Source organism: Hibiscus syriacus, unplaced genomic scaffold (assembly GCF_006381635.1).
Source record: "Hibiscus syriacus cultivar Baekdansim isolate YM2019G1 unplaced genomic scaffold, ASM638163v2 tig00113725_pilon, whole genome shotgun sequence".
NCBI classification, from domain to species: Eukaryota; Viridiplantae; Streptophyta; class Magnoliopsida; order Malvales; family Malvaceae; genus Hibiscus; species Hibiscus syriacus.
Window position 1 is genome coordinate 19,473,267 of NW_024063471.1, and position 19,029 is coordinate 19,492,295.

Below are 19,029 nucleotides of genomic sequence, written 5' to 3' on the forward strand. Positions count from 1 at the left end.
ATCAAGACTCGTATCTTAACAATTATGGTGATTACAAGAAGGAAAAATCACTTGAATAGAATGCGAGACATGGTAATTACAATAACAAAAAAACCACTTGAACAGAATAATGGATCAAGACTCGTATCTTCATAATTATGGTCCAAATAATTAAAATTATTTTTTTAAATGATGTTTTAATATGTCACGTCAACTTTTCTAACGACGGTTGATTGCAATAACAATGTAAAAATGAATTAGATATGAAATTATTAAAATGTAAATATTTTAAAAGCATAAGAACTATTTATGTAATTTACCATAAAAATAACTCAAAAGAAAGTTTGATGACAAAAATAGAAAAGCAATAATAGTTTGTTTTCCCAAAAGAAAAGAAAAGATATGAAAATAAGAAGCATGAAGCTACCATAGAATTAGCTTCCAAACTCAAATCACATGTCGCCGAAGTCCATAGTTCCTCTTGTACTCCAGTTTCTCCGCTTGCTTATAACCCGTAAAACTCTCGTCTCTATCCACAGATTCCTCTCCTCGATTTTTGAACCCGTCAAAAAACTCATCGGAATTATAATGCCCAATCAATCCGATGACCAAAACTCCGATCCCCCACCACCACCCTTTGATCCATATAAACCCTCCGTACCCATCTCCTACCCCATCAACACCCTTGAAGAACTTGATTCTGCTTCTTACTTCACTTCTTTTCACTACCCTTTTAATAAATCCACCGTTCCTCTCCGACCGCCTAATTCAGCCTTGCCTCCAAGGCCCAGGCTTTTGGTTTGCCATGACATGCAAGGTGGCTACGTGGACGATAAGTGGGTCCAGAGTGGCGATAATTCCGGCGCTTATGCCATCTGGCACTGGTATTTGATCGATGTTTTCGTTTATTTTTCTCATAAATTGGTCACCTTGCCTCCTCCTTGTTGGACCAATACTGCTCATAGACATGGGGTTAAGGTTAGTTCCCTCGTACTTTAGTATGAAAAGCTTCTCTTTTTCTGGTTGAAGAGTGTTTAACTTGGCCTATTTCAAGTTGAAAATGGTGGGTTCAACTGATAAAGCCAGGGGATTTTTGAATTTATGGTTTTTCTTTCTATGCTGATTCCAAGTTGTTTGAATCTATGGTTTTTCTTTCTATGCTGATTTCAAGTTGTTCTTTTTCTTTAAGAAATGGAGTTTTTGCTTTAAATTGCATATCATTGTGAACAACAAAGTTGTTAACAATGCAAGAATTACTATAGATTTCAATAATCAAAGAAAATAACAAGTCTTTACTCTTTGCCAAGTCAAGAATTGTCTTTGTTTCTCTTCTAGCGTAGCTGATACATTTTGGAAGTCCTTTGTGTGTTGAAAGTCTGTTTCATTTTCTTTGGATTGTGGTGTGTTTTAGATACTAAAGGGAGCTTAATATATGTTTTTTTTTTCCTGTGGCTGCGGAATCTAAGGTATTGGGGACATTCATCACAGAATGGGATGAAGGGAAAGCAATTTGCAAGGAACTGCTTTCGACAGAGGAGTCTGCTCATAAGTATGCTGAACGCTTGGCAGAGCTTGCTGTTGCTTTAGGCTTTGATGGATGGCTGGTATGTGTTACACATCTATCAAGCTTAGCACATACACATTCACAACGTTACAGAAAAGCATGCTAAGTTTTTAGGACAAGGAAAGATGAAATTAAGAGAATGTTTTATCCTATTTTGGAGGAAGAATAGCAGTTATATACTGTCAATAAATGTTCTTCCTTCTGTCAATATAATTTAGGAAATTTTCATATAATGGCTGTCCCATTTCAACAATTAACCAAGGAAAGCTTCCTTGCAGCTCAATATGGAGGTTCAAGTCGATGTCGGACAAATCCCTAATCTGAAAGAATTTGTTAGCCATTTAACTCAGACTATGCATTCCTTACTTCCTGGATCTTTGGTCATATGGTTTGTAAAAGAAGCCACAAATGAACTATGCAATATATTTTGAAGTGCATTAAGTTTTTGTCTGATTAATCTTGTTTGGTTGTGCAGGTATGATAGTGTGACTATTGATGGAGATCTTAACTGGCAGAATCGACTGAATGAAAAGAATAAGCCTTTCTTTGATATTAGTGATGGAATCTTTATTAACTATACATGGAAGGTTTTGCCTTTATAAACTTTATCATCTATCTCAAACCTAATTTCTTTTTTTTTTAGGAACCTCAAACCTAATTTCATCTTTTCTTGAGTGTAAGACCTTTTGTATATCCTGCAGGAGGACTACCCAAAGCTTTCAGCTACTGTTGCTGGTGATAGAAAGTTTGATGTATATATGGGGATAGATGTGTTTGGAAGAGGAACATATGGTGGCGGTCAATGGACTGTATGTTCCTTGCAAATCTTACAATAATGTTTCTGTCATAGAGATATAGCCTTAATTTTGGCTTTTTGGTTGGTTCCAGGAGCTAACGTGTGGAACATATCTCAATTCTTTGAGATTTGTTCTGTTTTTCTTATTTATGGTTCGATTTTTTTGCGTTTTGATGATATCTTATTTCTTATAGATGCCGTACTCATGTCAACATATCATAAAGTAGATGTTATACAACATAAAAATCATGCTTGTTTTACATTGCATTGCATAAAACAAAAAATCATGCTTTCTTACTGTTGCCTTTTGATTGGGAAATTCTCATAAAACCACTCATAGCATTGTGGTGTTATACAATTATCTTTCAAATTCGGAAGCTGATGCACAAATTTGGTTGGGTTGTGATTTCGTCTATAGTGGTTACCTGCATACATTTTATTTCCTTTCTTGAGGAATCTTAGTGTTTCTATATTATTATAAATATGGTGAAAAAAAAATAGCATGTTCTTGAGTCTTGAGCCCCGTTGAATAAGTGCCTGAATTTATTCATCGTTTAATGATATATAATTGATGCTTTGAATTTCCATAGCAGTTTGGCGGCTAGCACTATGAACATAATTTGTTTTGTTTTGTTTCTCTGGTTGATTTACGTTTTTTGAATAAGGTACTAGGAAAAAGTTATTTCTGATTTTCATATTTGTTATGTTACAAGACAATATATTATGAGCTCTTTGCTTGTAAATGCATTAACTTGAGAGTGAAAGGTTATAATCAGTTGTAATTCATCGAATTTCTTAATAGCTACAGTTCAAGTTCGGCTAGTTATTATTGCTAGTTTCTTGTGTCAATTGTCCTTCAGTTTGACTGATTGAAACCCTAACAATTTTTTCCATAATAGACAAATGTTGCACTTGATGTGATAAAGAAGGACGATGTCTCTGCTGCGCTATTTGCTCCTGGATGGATATATGAAACAAAACAACCCCCTGATTTTCAGACTGCTCAAAATCGGTATTGCACATTTTTCTTTAGGCTGATTAGTATTGTTATGGAATGCTTATTCATTAAGTAAGATGTCTACTCTTCCCTTTCAATGATGCTTTGGTCCTATGCATTTTAATTTCAAGACTTCTTGGTTTTCCACTTCATGCATGAAGCCAATGTCCAACACCAATTTTTTATGAGTGTAATTATGCATCTTAGTTACTGACTTGTACACAGTTTGACATATACATATATGTTGGTGTGTGTATTTATTTGTAATTTTGTGATGGTGATTTGATAATATAATGCCAGAAATTGTACATATCTTTTCTCATTTAAGCCTTTTCAAAGAGCTTCACCGCAAATCCTTGGCTTTTGCAGTTGGTGGGATCTAGTTGAGAAATCATGGGGAATTGTACAAAATTATCCTAAAGTATTACCATTCTACTCAAATTTTGATCAGGTTGCAATCATGTCAAATATTTTGTTCTTCTCTTTTGTATGTTTCAAAATGAGCGAACATGTAAAACTTATTTGAAAATTATTACTTGTTACGTCGGATTCCTCAGGCATATATGTGTGTTTTCTACATATTGACTCTCTTGTAATTTCACAGGGCCATGGCAATCATATTTCTATCAATGGAAGACAAATATTAAGCACTCAATGGAATAACATTTCTTCACAAACCTTTCAGGTAGCTACTTCATGGACATATCTTGATTCTTTCAATTGCCACTCACTGTTTGATGTTACTCTTAAGTTGTATATTTATAGAAAAAACGTAAATGCTTTTACATTCTTGTTTCAGCCTTTCCTCAAGTATGTTGACAATTTTTCCTCGAACACTATTGATGTCCGTGTTGAGTAAGTTAGCACGAGTCTTTGCACTTGACATGATTCAGCCATATGTATAATGTTCAGAGGTCTAAGAACTGGTTGGTAAAATGACAGCTTTAAGGAAGCATCTTTCAGCGGAGGAGGAAACCTCACATTTAAAGGAACCCTTGAGGCCAATGCCTATGTCTCAACCAGACTCTTTTTAGGAGAGCTTGTTATGGTTGGCTTACCTGTTCATTTTATGTATTCGGTAAACTATCTTGATTCTCGATTAAGTGTTTCAGTTGCAACTGACTATTCACAAAATAAAATATTTGTAACCAATAACAATATAATGCCTTATGCCACAAATTGCTGCAGGTAAAATCAGAAGGTAACTCTCAAGTGGGTCTTTCCCTTGAATTCTCTTCTGAAATGGAAGGAAAAAAGAAATTGCTTATTGCATCCCACAGATTGAATCAATTCTTGAGAAAATTCGATGAAGTGATTGTGGCTCGCCAACTTACGAAATCAGACATGGCATCCGGATGGGCTGTACAAGAGAGCAGCATTTCATTGGATGGTTACACATTAACAGAAATTGCTGCCGTATGCTACAGGCAACAACCAGAAAGTACTGAACCTAGATCAATAAACAACCAGGATCAAGCAGCATACTTTGCTGTTCTTGGACACATTAGAATTTCAGCTTCGGTAGAAAACACAGTATTTCCACCATCAACTTCCTGGATCGTCGAGAGTCAGGATGTCAAATGGGGAGGTTCCGAAGGTTCAAAAACCGTTAGTCTTAAAATCAGCTGGAAACTGAAAGACGGAAAGAATACCCTTTTCCCAAGATACAATATCTATGTTGAGAAACTAACAAAACAAGAAGTGAGGCCCCTAGGAAGAAAGCTAGGAAATCTCTCCCTAGCTCCTTCTTATGCACTGAATGGTAAATCGATGAATTCTGAAACAGAAGGTGAAGGGGAGTACATTGGAGCAGCACAAATTGAATCCTTTTATGTATCCAACTTGATCATCCCTTTTGCCACTTCAAGCCTCAAATATATCATTCAACCATGTGATTCTAGTGGTGCCAGCCAGGATGTCGATGATGCCCCATTTTTACCACTCAATGTTGAAGGTCAATGAACAGTTCTGCTCCTCAGCGTTAGTCTTGATTTAGAAAAAGAAAAAGAAAAGAAAAAAACTGGCTCACTTTGAGAATATATGAGCCTTCACTAGCCAATTATTATTTTCATGTATCATAATTGTGTTTAGAACCTTAATATTTAAATAATTTGACATGTTAATCTGGTTATATGCACATTTATATACCATGTTCTACAAATTTGTTTGTATTTTTCTTTATCATGTAATAGGGTCCAGGTTTCCATAGAGAACACATGAATTAGTATCCAACTCAAAGATCTAAAGCTTATCAAGACCACACGAAAAAAAAGAGTAAAAATTGGGAAGTTGTACCGTGTGGCAGTATTAATATACAGCTAAGAAAATGTGCTACCGGTTTTGTTATTTTTTTAACAAAACTGGTAAAAAAATTACTTAAAACATTATTATTTCTACTTAAAACATTAACCGGTAAAGTGCTCAATAATAACAAAACCAGTAGAAAAAATAATGTTTTAGGTAGTGTTTTACCGAATATGTTAACATAACTTGTAAAATGCCCAATAATAACAAAATCGATAGAAATAATAATGTTTCCGATAATTTTTTACCCGTTTTATTAAAAAATAATAACAAAACTGATAGTACCTTTCTTTAGTCGTATATTAAGGCTACCTCACAACTTCCCTAGAAAATTGTACCAAATATTCCATCTTCTTTGTCCATGATACAACTGTAAAGTTGTCACACAGATGGTTCCCAAAACACCATATAATATCTCCAAAGACCAGATCAACCACGAGTCTGCCACGCTCCCACCTAGGGATGACAAACGGGCGAGTCGGGTGCGGATACCCCCTACTCTATCCCCATCCCCACCTAATATTTTCAAATCCACCACCCGCCCACCACCCATGATGGGTAAAATTTTTCAAATCCACACCCACCCACGCGGGTACATTCTCAAATCCATCCCCACAAACACTGCCCAACTAGAGACGTACCCGGCTAGATTCGCCTGACAGCATATATCTTACACAATATTAAGATTTATAAATTAGTCTCTAAAAGTATACCTAAATTCATAATGGTCCAAAATTTAATGGGTATTTAGTGGGCGGGCGGATACAGGGTGGGCAGATGCGGGGCGGGTAAGGTCTCAAACCCATCACCCGCCCACTACCCGCAATGGGTACCACTTTCTAAATCCACACCTGCCCACTACCCATTAAAGTTATATCCATCCCCGCCCCAATTGGGGCGGGTACAATGTGGAATCCACGAAATTGTACTCGTTTGTCATCCCTACTCCAACCCTCTACCTCCTCATCTTCATCGTCCACGTTCATCCAATGGACCCTCTCCCATCTCTAACCGCCTTTAATATCGCTCAGCTTTGTTGTTCGCCTCCTCTCTTCACCACTCAAAACCTCTTCAGATGTTCTTCAGTTTTCTGAAGTTTCATAATCTCTCTCAACTCTTCCATTCGTTACTTTTTTCAAGACAAGTTTCATCTTTCTTTGTTTATTTTCAGCCATGTTGTTGAAACTTGCTCTATCTTTTTCCTTGTTGAACCCTCAAGTGGAACATTGGGGCCTTCCCCTATTTTTCTCTGTTCTTTCATCTCATTCCTGTCTTTCTCCGTCCAATTCATTTCTTCTCCGACAAATAAGTCTGGTTCTGTTATTTTCTGTGCAACCAAAGGAGCCAATAACAAGCCGCTAACCGTGTTATTTTGAGCCTTTTGAGGAAGTGAAGAAAGAACTCAATCTTATCCCCACTCTGCCTCAAGCTTCTTTGGCTCGTCTAAAGTACACTGATGACTGTTAAGCTGCTATCAACGAGAAAATGAAGTGGGTTTTTTTTGTTTCTTTTCTTTTGGATCCCAAGTCAACTCTATATTTAGAAAAATTCACATTTTTGTATTGCATCTTTTCTAAGATTATTGAAAAAAGATGATTCTTTTTGTTTGAGGGGATTTGATTCTTTATGTATTTCCTTTTTTCTTGGAAACTAGGAATTATCATCAGGTTTCTTTATTTCATATGTTTAAATTTTAATATAGTATTATTTGTGCCTATGTTTTTGTCACACTCCCAGTTTTCACTTTAAAAATTTAATAAAATTTTGGACTAAATTATGAATTTTTGAAATTCTTAGGTTATTTTCAAAAAACTGGGAAGTTTAAGGACTTAACCCTAAATTAACCCATTTTTTAGATCTATTGAAAAAAATAAGATGGTTGGGGAGGCTTGAACCCGTGTCCATCAGAGTAAGGCTGCCCATACCTTTACCATCTAAGCTAAGGCAGTATTTGTGTCCATTCTTATTAATTATGTGTTATAATATTTATAAATTTAACCTTTGTTATATCAGAATTAAAACCCCCTCCCTGTGGTTCAAACCCTTTTCCCCCTAAAATTATAACCTAGCCACCGTTGCTTATTCTCCAAAATCCGTTTCGATCCGACTGCCAATACCATGCTCCATCGACACCGGTCAAACCAGCGTCCTCCGACGACGTAAACTCGACCCTCAATTCCACTGTTACGGTCACCTATCGTTGATAGCCGAAGGAGAAAATCTCAACCTGTCGCGTCGATTTTCGACAAAATCTAATTATCGTGCTCATTAGCTCGTCTCACTGCCCTTAAATCTGGATTCATGGTCACCGTGCGCTCAAAACCCGACTGAATCCATCTTCTGCCATCATCGTTTTCCTTATCGTCGGCGTGGGTAAGAGTTTTGAATATTTTCTTTTGATTTTGACGAATATAGGTTGATTTAAGAATTGATGTGGGTTGTTTTAGCTATTTGGATGCACTGGGGTGATCGACCATCGACCAGACCCCATTTCACCGGTTCACGTGCCCTCACGCGTCGCCGCGTGCGCGTAGGGCTTATCCCCACTCTAGTTCCATTTAGAAGCCGGTCCAATCGGTCTGGACAGGCCGGAACCGGCCCAACCTGACCCGATCCGTTGACTTGACTCGACCCGAACTGTTTGACCCGACCCAAACCGTTGAATTTAACCAGAGTTAACTTTGACCAGGGTTGACTTTGAACCGAAAAGTCATATTTTATGTTTTTCGACGTCCTGAGTCTGAATCCGAAGTCCGTTTATCCAAATTCAAACTCGAAAGCCTATGAATTAACCCGTAAACCCAAAAAATGCATATTTATTTAAGTTATTTAATGCAGTTAATTTAATCGAATGGTTAAGAACTAATTATGGTTATCGTATGTTAAAGGTACTTGGGGATCTCCTGACCGTTCGACTGCTCGACCCGGTTCCTCCCGATTCGTTCGTCCTCGAGAGGTCGTGAACATCCTTATTGTTCTGTTAGATATTTTGTTTAGAATACTATTCTGAATATGACATTGTTCTGATATGGCTTAGGTTCCCGTTCAGTCAAAGAGCCTAGTGAAGCCGGTGCTCGATAGATCTTCCGTATTGAACCGTTTTGTGAGGTGTGTTCCTTATGTGCAGTATAACTGTTTTAAATATTTGTTTGAAATCTCATGTGCACATGATTGTTTTCTCTTATTTGAAATATAATGTTTGATCTGATTTGACTACTATATAAACTACCTGATTTGAAACCTAATTCCTGATTTATTGAAATGTAAAGCATGATTGCCTGAATTATGATTCCTGATTACTGTTTTACTAAACTGATTATCTGTCTAAACTCTGATTTACTATTACAACTAGTTACTATATGAAAAATGTTTTATTCTAGGCACTCTAGGATCTGGTATAAAGACTCTGGAAGGTCCAGTCGTTGTTGGTAATTTCTTAGATAGGTTCAGAACCAGCTGATAATTCCTTATGGACCTAAGGCGACCCTTGGGTAGGCTCTTCGGCCCGAGATTTTTCTTTGGTAAGCCTCCGTGGCCCCGATAATTATCTTGGGTAGGCTATCAGGCCCCAAGGTACTCCCTTTGGTTGTCCAGTTCTGGGGAACTGCATATGGCGTTCGTTTGGAGGACGATTCAGAGTTTTTAAATTAAAAACTCTTATGGTATTTTAATCACTGTGATCTGCACTGATTTTAAAAGCATAATTGTATGTTTTTATTTCTGCACTGTTAGGACACACCGAGCCTCTATCTCACTTTTTCAAAATGTTTTACCCTCCTTTTAGATACTCTTGGATAGGTACTCTGTATCAGGCATTTAAATGATTGACACATTTAGTACAAATCTTTTTTTTATTTGTAATGTTCTATCTTCCGAACTACTTTTAATTATAGTGACATGTGCCTTATTTTTGAAGTACTTATTTTTTTATGATGTTTACTACTTTTGCTACTGATATTTGATTTATTGTGCTCTGGATTTATTACATGTTTTATTTTACCTAGTCACTTTTAGTTTTTTACTAGTTGGGTTTTATAGTTAATTATTATACTTTTATAAATGTTATTTGTAATATGATTTTAAATTATCGAATAATGTTTATCGAAAAAGATTTTAAGAATCTTTAATGTAATCCGCTAGACTTAGTCGAAATGTATAGGCTGGGTTTAGGGGGTTACATTTAATTGATATCAGAGCTTTTAGTTTTTAAGCATTGGACTGTGAATGAGTCCAAACTGAAAAAACGGTTTTGAAATATTTTACCAAAACATGTCACTAAGGTCATGTCACAAAGTTTTTAAGAGTTTAACTGTGTTCGAGACTCTAATAGTCAATCTAAATCTAAGCTTTATCTTCTGTAGTAAACCCGAGATCCACCAAGATGAGTGCTAGATGTGCTCGTTGATCTAGTCGTGGGCGAGGTCGAGCGATTAGATTTGCAAACCAAGTAGATGAGATATGTATAGATCCCCCGCCTCCGATAGATAATCCTGCTCTTGCGACCCCGACGGATTTGCCTCTTGCCGCTAGTATTGGCTTGACTACTCCGATTAGAGGAGCGACCATTACTAAGCCTGAGTTTACTAGAGTTGTATTAGATGAGAATCTTGGTATACAGTTTCTTCAGTTGATTCAGAGAGTGGTTAGAGCTGGTGGCGTTGTACCTGAGGTTCATATTTCTCAGACTCTGATTGCTAATGGAGTTAGGACATTTAGTGGTCTTACTGGTGGAGCACCGACTGAGGCCGAGGATTGGCTCAGTGATACCGAGCGACGTATAGATTAGCTAGGTTTAGATCCGCATCGATGTTATTTAGGAGCAATTTCTATGTTGGACGAGAATGCGCACACCTGGTGGGAGTATGTGGTCAGCAGTGTTTCGACCGATCATTTGACCCGGGATTTCTTCAGAGAGCGCTTTAGGAGCCGTTTTCTAAGAGAGCGTTATCTATCTCAGAGACGACATCAGTTTCAGGACATGGTTCAGGGAGATATGACCATTTCTGAGTACAAGATCGAGTTCTTGAAATTGTTGAAGTATGGATTCAGTCTGGTACCTATCAAGAGAGATAGGTGTCGGAAGTTTGCTCAAGGGCTCCGATATGGGTTGTGTCATCAGGTAGTTACTCATCAGGATAAGGTATTCGATATTGTAGTCGGGAAAACAAAAGACGCGGAGGAAGTCGAGGCTTTTGCACCTAATAGTGATAGGGTAGATCGAGATTAGTCTGCGCCTTTCGCACGCCCTGATAAAAGAAATCGTACTGCTACTCATCAGATGAGTCATTTTGGTTCGAGGCCTACGTCTCCTCCACCTACAGTAGCTAGTCGAGGTAATTCTTCATATTCCACTCCGAAATCAAGTTGTGAGTTCTATAGAAATCAACACAGGGGAGAGTTTCGTAAGAAGATGGGTATCTATTTTTGTTGTAGATCCAGAAAGCACTTCCTAAGGAATTGTCCATATCCAACTCTTGTCGATTAGATACCCTCTCATACTCCTATATGTTCTCAGGCCTCTGTTCAAACTCCAACTAGGAGTCATAATCAGGGTAGAACTTCTGGATCTATTTCTAGGGTCGATAGTAAAGCCAGATCACAGAGTAGAGGACCACTTGCTTCTGAGGCTCGACAACCTGCCCTTGTTTGTGCTACCCGACGTTCCGGTGATCAAGTTGAGCCTGAGACTTCTGCAGGTATATTTATTGTTATTTCTGTTTCATGCCACGCATCTCTAACAACTTCTTTACAATACCCGAGTTTGTATCTTGAGACCCCTCAGACTTTTGATTAAGCCATTGAGACCCTATTTTCACTCTGAGTCTAGCGAGATTATACGATATTGTCAATAGAGTAATTAGCCCTTGTCCTATTAAAGAGCCTTCAGAGACTTAGTTTCAATTTTTGATCGACTCAGGTGAATTTCGAGGACGAAATTCTTTTAAGGGGAGGTGAATTGTCACACCGCCAGTTTTCAGTTTAAAAATTTAATAAAATTTTGGACTAAATTATGAATTTCTGAAATTCTTAGGCTAGTTTCAAAAATCTAAGAAGTTTAGGGACTTAACTATGAATTAACCTATTTTTCAGATCTATTGAAAAAAATGAGGTGGTTGGGGAGGCTTGAACCCATGTCCATTAGAGTAAGGCTGCCCATACATCTACCATCTAGGCTAGGGCACTATTTGTGTCCATTCTTATTAATTATGTGTTATAATATTCATAAATTTAACCCTTGTTATACCAGAATTGAAACCCCTCCCCGTGCTTCAAACCCTTTTCACCCTAAAATTATAACCTAGCCACTGCTGTCTATCGTCCAAAATTTTCTTCGATCCGACCACCAATACCGCGCTCCATCTCCACCGGTCGAACCGGCGCCCTACGACGATGTAAACCAACCCTCAATTCCACTATTTTGACCACCAATATTTGATAACCGAAGGAGAAAATATCAACTCGTCGCGTCGTTTTCGACAAAATTCGACCACTATGCTCATTATCTCTCTTCACCGCCCTTAAATTTGGATTCCTAGTCACCACACACTCAATACCCGACTGAAGCCACCGTCTGTCGTCGTCGTTTTCCTCATCGCTGTTGTGGGTAAGAGTTTTGACTTTTTTGTTTTGATTTTGACAAATATAGGTTGATTTAAGAATTGACGTGGGTTATTTTAGCTGTTTGGATGCACTGTAAAGTGATCGGCTGTAGACTAGACCCCATTTGACCGGTTCACATGCCCCCAAGTGCCGCCGTATGCGCATAGGGCTTGTCCCCACTCTGGTTCCTTCTAGAAACCGGTCTAGTCGGTCTGGACCGGCCTGAACTGGCCCAACCCGACCCAAACTATTTGACCTAACCCAAATTGTTTGACCCGACCTGTTAACTTTGACCCGACCCGACCCGACCCGTTGACTTTGACCAGAGTTGACTTTGACTAAGGTTGACTTTGACCCCAAAAGTTAAATTTTCTAAAAAGTCATATTTAATGCTTTTTGACGTCATGAGTCCGAATTCGAAGTCCGTTTATCCAAATTCAAACTCGAAAGCCTCCGAATTAACCCATAAACCCAAAAAATACATATTTATTTAAGTGCTTTAATTCAGTTAATTTAATTGAATGGTTAGGGACTAATTATGGTTATCGTATGTTAAAGGTACTTGGGGATCTCCTGACCGTTAGACTGCTCGACCCGGTTCCTCCTGATTCGCTCGTCCTCGAGAGACCATGAATACCCTTATAGTTCTGTAACCTTGTTAGATATTCTATTTAGAATACTATTCCTAATATGTCCTTGTTCTGATATGACTTAGGTTCCTGTTCAGTCAAAGAGCCTAGTGAAGTCGGTGCTTGATAGATCTTCTGTATTGATCTGTTTTGCGAGGTGTGTTCCTTATGTACAATATAACTGTTTGAAATCTCATGTGCACATGATTGTTTTCTCTGATTTGAAATATAATGTTTGATCTGATTTGACTATTGTATAAACTACCTGATTTGAAACCTAATTCCTGATTTACTGAAATGTAAATGATGATTGCCTGAATTATGATTTTTGATTACTGTTTTACCGAATTGATTATCTGTATGAACTCTGATTTACTGTTACCACTAGTTACTATTTGAAAAATGTTTTATTCGGGGCACTCTGGATCTGGTATGAAGACTCTGGCAGGTTAAGTCGTTGTTGGTAATTCCTTGGATATGTTCAACACTGACTGGTAATTCCTTGTGGACCTAAGGCGACCCTTGGATAGGCTCTGCTGCCCTGAGATTTTTCTTGGGTAAGCCTCCGTGGCCCCGAGAATTGTCTTGGGTAAGCTCTCAGGCCCCAAGGTACTCCCTTAGGTTGTGCAGTTCTGGGGAACTGCATATAGCATTCGGTTGGAGGACGATTCAAAGTTTTTAAATTAAAATCTCTTATGATGTTTTAAAAACTATTATATGCACAGATTTTAAAAGCATAACTGTATGCTTTTATTTCTGCACTGTTGGGACACACTGAGCCTCTAGCTCACTTTTTCAAACTGTTTTACCCTCCTTTCTGATACTCTTGGATAGGCACTCCATATCAAGAACTTGGAGGATTGACACATTTAGTACAAATCTTTTTTTGTTGTTGTAATGTTCTATCTTCCGAACCACTTTTAATTATGGTGGAATGTGCCTTATTTTTGAAGTACTTATTTTTTATGATGTTTACTGTTTTTGCTACTGATATTTGATTTACTGTGCTCCGTATTTATTACATGTTTTATTTTACATGGTCACTTTTAGTTTATATTTACGAGTTGGGTTTTTATCGTTAATTATTATACTTTTATAAATGTCATTTGTAATATGATTTTAAATTATCGAATAACGTTTTTAGAAAAAGTTTTTATGAATCTTTAATGTAATCCGTTAGACTTAGTCGAAACGCATAGGCTGGGTCTAGTGAGTTACAGTTCTAATGGTTTTCTTTTTCTTTTTTCTTTTTTAATTTCTTTTTGTTAATTTTATGGTGGGATGACAGTGTCGAATACAATGTCTCCTACGTGTACCATGCCATGTTTGCCTACTTCGACAAGGACAACGTTGCGCTCAAGGGTCTTGCCAAGTAATTTTCTTCAGAATTCTTGATTTCACTGAATCAGTTACTTTTTTTTCTGCGTGGCTAATTTCAGGCTTTATATTGAATAGGTTCTTCAAGGAATCCAGTTTAGAAGAGAGAGAGCATGCTGAGAAATTGATGGAATATCAGGTTTTATCTAATTAATCAATTGTTTTTTGCTGTTTTCCTTTACGCAGTCTCATATAAATTCGTTTGTGTCTCTGATTGTTTTCCTGATATGCATTTGCTTACTATATTATCAGAACAAAAGAGGTGGAAAAGTGAAGCTGCTATCCATCTTGATGCCCCTCACGGAGTTTGATTATGCTGAGAAAGGAGACGCTTTATATGGTGAGTTGAAACTATTACAGGCAGATTTGTGGTTGGTTTGATAGATTTGGCTGCCATCTTCGTATTCTCGCCTTTAGGTAATAGATATCTAAAATGGACAAAGCAATGGGATGAACGTTCATGCTGCAACAGTGGAAATATATTTGTGAATTTGTATCATTGATGTGTACATATTTGTATAGTAGTTATGTTGCTCCCATTCTCTGTATCTTTTGAAATTCAGTATGGACTACAATACATTAGAGAACTCTAACACAAATTAACATATCCGAGTTGAATGCATACCCAAGGGTCGCACACAAGTCCAAGTAACATAGACTTATTGGTAACTGTATGATAATGCAAAAAATGTGCTTTGTATTTTAGCATTTTATATGTGCACAAAACTGATTGTTTTGAATTCTTTGGTTCATCTATGGAGCTTGCCTTGTCCCTGGAGAAACTAACAAATAAAAAGCTCTTGAACTTGCACAGGGCAAAACTTTACTCTCTTTCTGTTTGCATTTTTGATACCTCAGTAAGGTGTAAAGGTCTCACACTAGTCGATTTCAATTATAAAATTGATGGATGAAAAAAGTGTGTTTTAAACTAATGTTGGAGGCTTTGGCTAATATGTAGCTGAGCAGAGCAGTGACGTGCAACTGACTGATTTCGTTGAAGGCAAGTTCCTATCTGAACAGGTAAAATGCTATTTTGCTGCATTTGGTTTTCTTGCAGGAAGCAAATTCTCACACTATTACTGTTTCTTTAGGTGGAGACGCCATCAAGAAAATATCAGAGTATGTAGCTCAATTGAGAAGAGTTGGCAAAGGACATGGTATGAATTTACACTAGTGTTGTTTTGGTAAAAAGTATGCTGCCATTAGTTTGTTGATATTGATGTGTTTGGTTTGGTGGATAATCAGGGGTGTGGCACTTTGATCAAATGCTTCTTCATGAGGGGGAGGCAGCTGTTGCATGAAACTGGGGAATTGTTGAATAAGGTTAGATTTTGTTGTAAGATGTAAAACTCTGGTGTTGATGATTAGAGATGATGATAACTAAATGTTGTTAATGGATTTCATATTTTGTTTAGTAATAATCATTCGAGTTGTTTTTCATGCAAACCTAGCAATGGGGAATGAAGTGGTGATAGTTGTTTAAAATGAATAGAGAATAGCATTTACTGTGCAAGGTTTGTGGCTTCTGATGTTGAGTATTAGAATAGAAGCAAAGAACAGATTAAAGAGGTGATGTTGATAGCTGTGTTTCACACCAACAATATCGACTTGACTCGATTTAGTCCCTTAGGTTTTGTTATAAGCTCAATTTTGTCCATATTTCTTCCAAACAAGGTTTATGGTTTCTGATGTTTGTGGACTTTTATTCTCTATACAAAAATTTGGCTGTTTGATGTATGGTTCGATCAGGTTCTTCCCAAGGAATGCAGTGTTTAGTGGAGTTGTGTGATTTGTTGCATTCTTAATATCCTTAACCTTTTTTTTTTTTTTGGCTTGGCTCGTTTTCTTTAATGGATTGGGAGCTTGGACTATTAATGAATAACACTTGTGTACTTTTAAATGATGAAATTATGAAAATCTGAGTAAGATTGTGAAATTTGAGAAAAAAATATGGATTAAATTGAGCTTATAGCAAAACCTAAGGGTTAGATTGGAGATGTTTGGAGTTCTGGATTATTTTCCTGAAAAGTTTTGGAAGTATGAGGGTTACATTGTGAATTCTAGTGAACTCAAGACTAAATTGGAAATATTCAAAAATTCAGAGTCAAGTGTAAAATTTGGTGCAACTTCTAGAAACTCTAAAAAGTTTACTGAGTAGTACCGTAATTTACCATTTTTCTATTTTTATAGAGGCAAACACTTTCCTCGTCATCAGTTCAAACTGAAACCCCAAAAATGAATCAATCCTCGTTTCTTATTTTATTTTAGAGTAAATTGTGCACTTAAACTTTAATGGCTTTAAAATTATTTTGTTTTATCTTAGTATATTTTAATACTTTATCGTTAAAAGTTTAACGGCATTTTATATTTTGGATAAATTATATCATTTATTACTTATACTTTTAATTGTTTTAAAATTATTTTATTTTAGTATGTTATCGTTAAAAAAATTAAGGGTATTTTATATTTTGGATAAATTATATTATTTATTATAATTATTTTCTCACTCGTATTTTGATATTACGGTTTAAAAAAATTATTTAACTTTTAAACCACTCTTATTTTGATCATTTTAATTTATATTTTATTAGCATGAATCGAATTATCCCAATGATTACATGAATGATTATTATTCTTAGAAGTTACGGGTGTATTTTTGCACTAGCGAGTAGTAGGGTGATCGAGCGTTATTATCAAATAATTGAGAATATTTATAACAAATAATATTTTGTAATCACCTAAGTTTAATAAAAAAATTATTTTATTAATATTTTTGTTATATGATATTTTTATTATTATTTTATTAATATATAATTAAAAAAATTAAATTTGAAAGTGAGTGATTAAATTTGGAGTAATTTGAAAGTTAAATAATTAAGTTGAAAAAAATTAAATGTTAATGATTAAAATAAGAGTGAGAAGATAGTTGAATGATTATGATGCAATTTATCTGTAAAAAATATACCACGTGTGAATGTGTATTAAGTTTTCAACGGTAAAATACTAAAACGAAACTAAAACTAAACGTTAAACATTATTTTGAAAAATATGAAAAGTTTAAGTGCTAACACAGATCTAAATTGATAATTTAAGTAGTAAATTTACTTGTTGATCACCTTATTTATTCATACATTTTTAATTATAATACTACAATTCGTTTTTATTTTGGTTAGATGTCATTATATACTTTGATCATATGTCATTATATTTGTTGAATTAAACTTATATTTGATCGTTTACTTAATCAAAAAATATAATATTTAGCTGTCCCTTGTTCCCATATATAATGGGGTAAGGGGGAGGTAATATAGTAGACTGCCCCCAACACCAGGTTGAGAGCAGCTTCCGTAGAAGACCTCCGAATTATGAAATGCCCTCCGTGGGACTCGATCCCACGACCTCAAGGTTAAGAACCTTGTGCTCTACCAACTGAGCTGGATAGTCATCTCAATCAAAAAATATAATATGATATGATATAATAATATATTTAATTTTTAAAATTTATAGAATATATTAGATTTATTCTAATTTAAAATAATTAAATAAATTTTTAATATTTAAAATTTTGAGATTTTCACTGATAAGAAAACGTGAAATTTATCGGTGAGAATAACTCTCAATTCTTCAAGGCCAACAATCTCGTCAGAGTTCCTTATCTAATTGTAACAAAATAGATTCCAACAATTTTGAGTTTTCTTAGTAGCCAAACAATTTTCTAGTTCAAGGGTTGTTAACGTACAACAAATGTAGTGTTGGGCTCGAGAACGGAGGATGTTTTCAAGGTCTGGTGTGCGGCAACGGTTTTAAATATTAGAAATTTCTTTTCCAAGCTTATCTTCTTCTTCACCTTCTTTTTCTCTTTTCTCCTTGCGAGTTCACTAAAGGTGTGAGCTTTATTTTTCATTATTCCTAGTATTTGTATGGTAAGATCATTAATCAACTCATCTAGAGCTTTCTTTTAAGTCATTTTTCTCAAAGTTTGACCATAGTGGTAAGGGTGAGATTTTAGAGAAATTTTGAGTTCTAGAGCTTAAGGGTGGTTTGACTCGTTTCAAATGTTTAGAAATCATATTTCTACTACTCCTAAGTCCTTAGATGAGTTAATGACTTATTTACTTGTTGGTTTATTAGTGAAAGAAGTGGGAGATAGCTCCAAAGGCAAGAGCAAGGAGAAACTTGTGCTTGAGTAAGTTTGAAGTTGTTCTTCAACAGCTAGGAGTAAGGTAACACACATCTAACTCTTTTATAACACTTATGGAATAACATGTGTAGTTTGCTTGCTTGTATAAGTGCATTAGCATAATGGGTGGATTTAAGTTCATTGAGATGTTTTTTTATGTTATTCACGCATGGAAAAGACATACTATGATCCATTTTAACTCTTATAAGCTTTAAATAACGTTTGAGAGCCTTAGGAGTAGGGGTGAGCGTTCGATCGAGTCGAGTCAAAAATATTCGAGTTATTTGAGTTGACGAGTCCTATTTTACAACTCAGAGTTGACTTGAAACTTTTTTGAGTCGAGTCAAGTTTAAGAAATTTAAGTCGAATTATTCGAGTTTCTCTATAAAATAATATTTTTTCATTTAAAAACAAACCTCATTAAAACCCGCTTCTTATCCAAGTCATGACAAATCAAACCAAAGACAGTGGAAGGAGGGAAAAAAGTACCCCAAAATATATTAATAACTAAATCGAACAATTACATTGTAGAGTTTAGAAAATCCAACATCACAAAATGATACCCCAAAAAAGCAAACAAAGTGATGATAGTCTAAACATTCA

General features: G+C 35.9%; 1 protein-coding gene and 1 pseudogene across 2 annotated transcripts; both read left to right on the plus strand.

Moving 5' to 3' along the window:
• Positions 1-404: 404 nt before the first annotated feature.
• LOC120187775 (cytosolic endo-beta-N-acetylglucosaminidase 1-like) lies at positions 405-5,495 on the plus strand. 2 transcript variants are annotated; one of them, XM_039191408.1, is made up of 11 exons: positions 405-957; positions 1,446-1,583; positions 1,822-1,931; positions 2,019-2,130; positions 2,245-2,352; positions 3,239-3,351; positions 3,706-3,787; positions 3,941-4,021; positions 4,136-4,191; positions 4,279-4,414; positions 4,525-5,495. In XM_039191408.1, exons 1-11 carry the CDS (start codon positions 436-438, stop codon positions 5,296-5,298), a joined length of 2,232 nt encoding a protein of 743 aa, XP_039047339.1. In that variant the 5' UTR covers positions 405-435; the 3' UTR covers positions 5,299-5,495. The 2 variants fall into 2 exon arrangements, with proteins under 2 accessions (XP_039047339.1, XP_039047337.1); XM_039191406.1 differs by having other exon boundaries at positions 3,706-3,786; positions 3,883-4,021.
• A 1,318-nt stretch (positions 5,496-6,813) lies between these two features.
• On the plus strand, positions 6,814-14,835 carry LOC120187335 (annotated as a pseudogene).
• Positions 14,836-19,029: the final 4,194 nt, after the last annotated feature.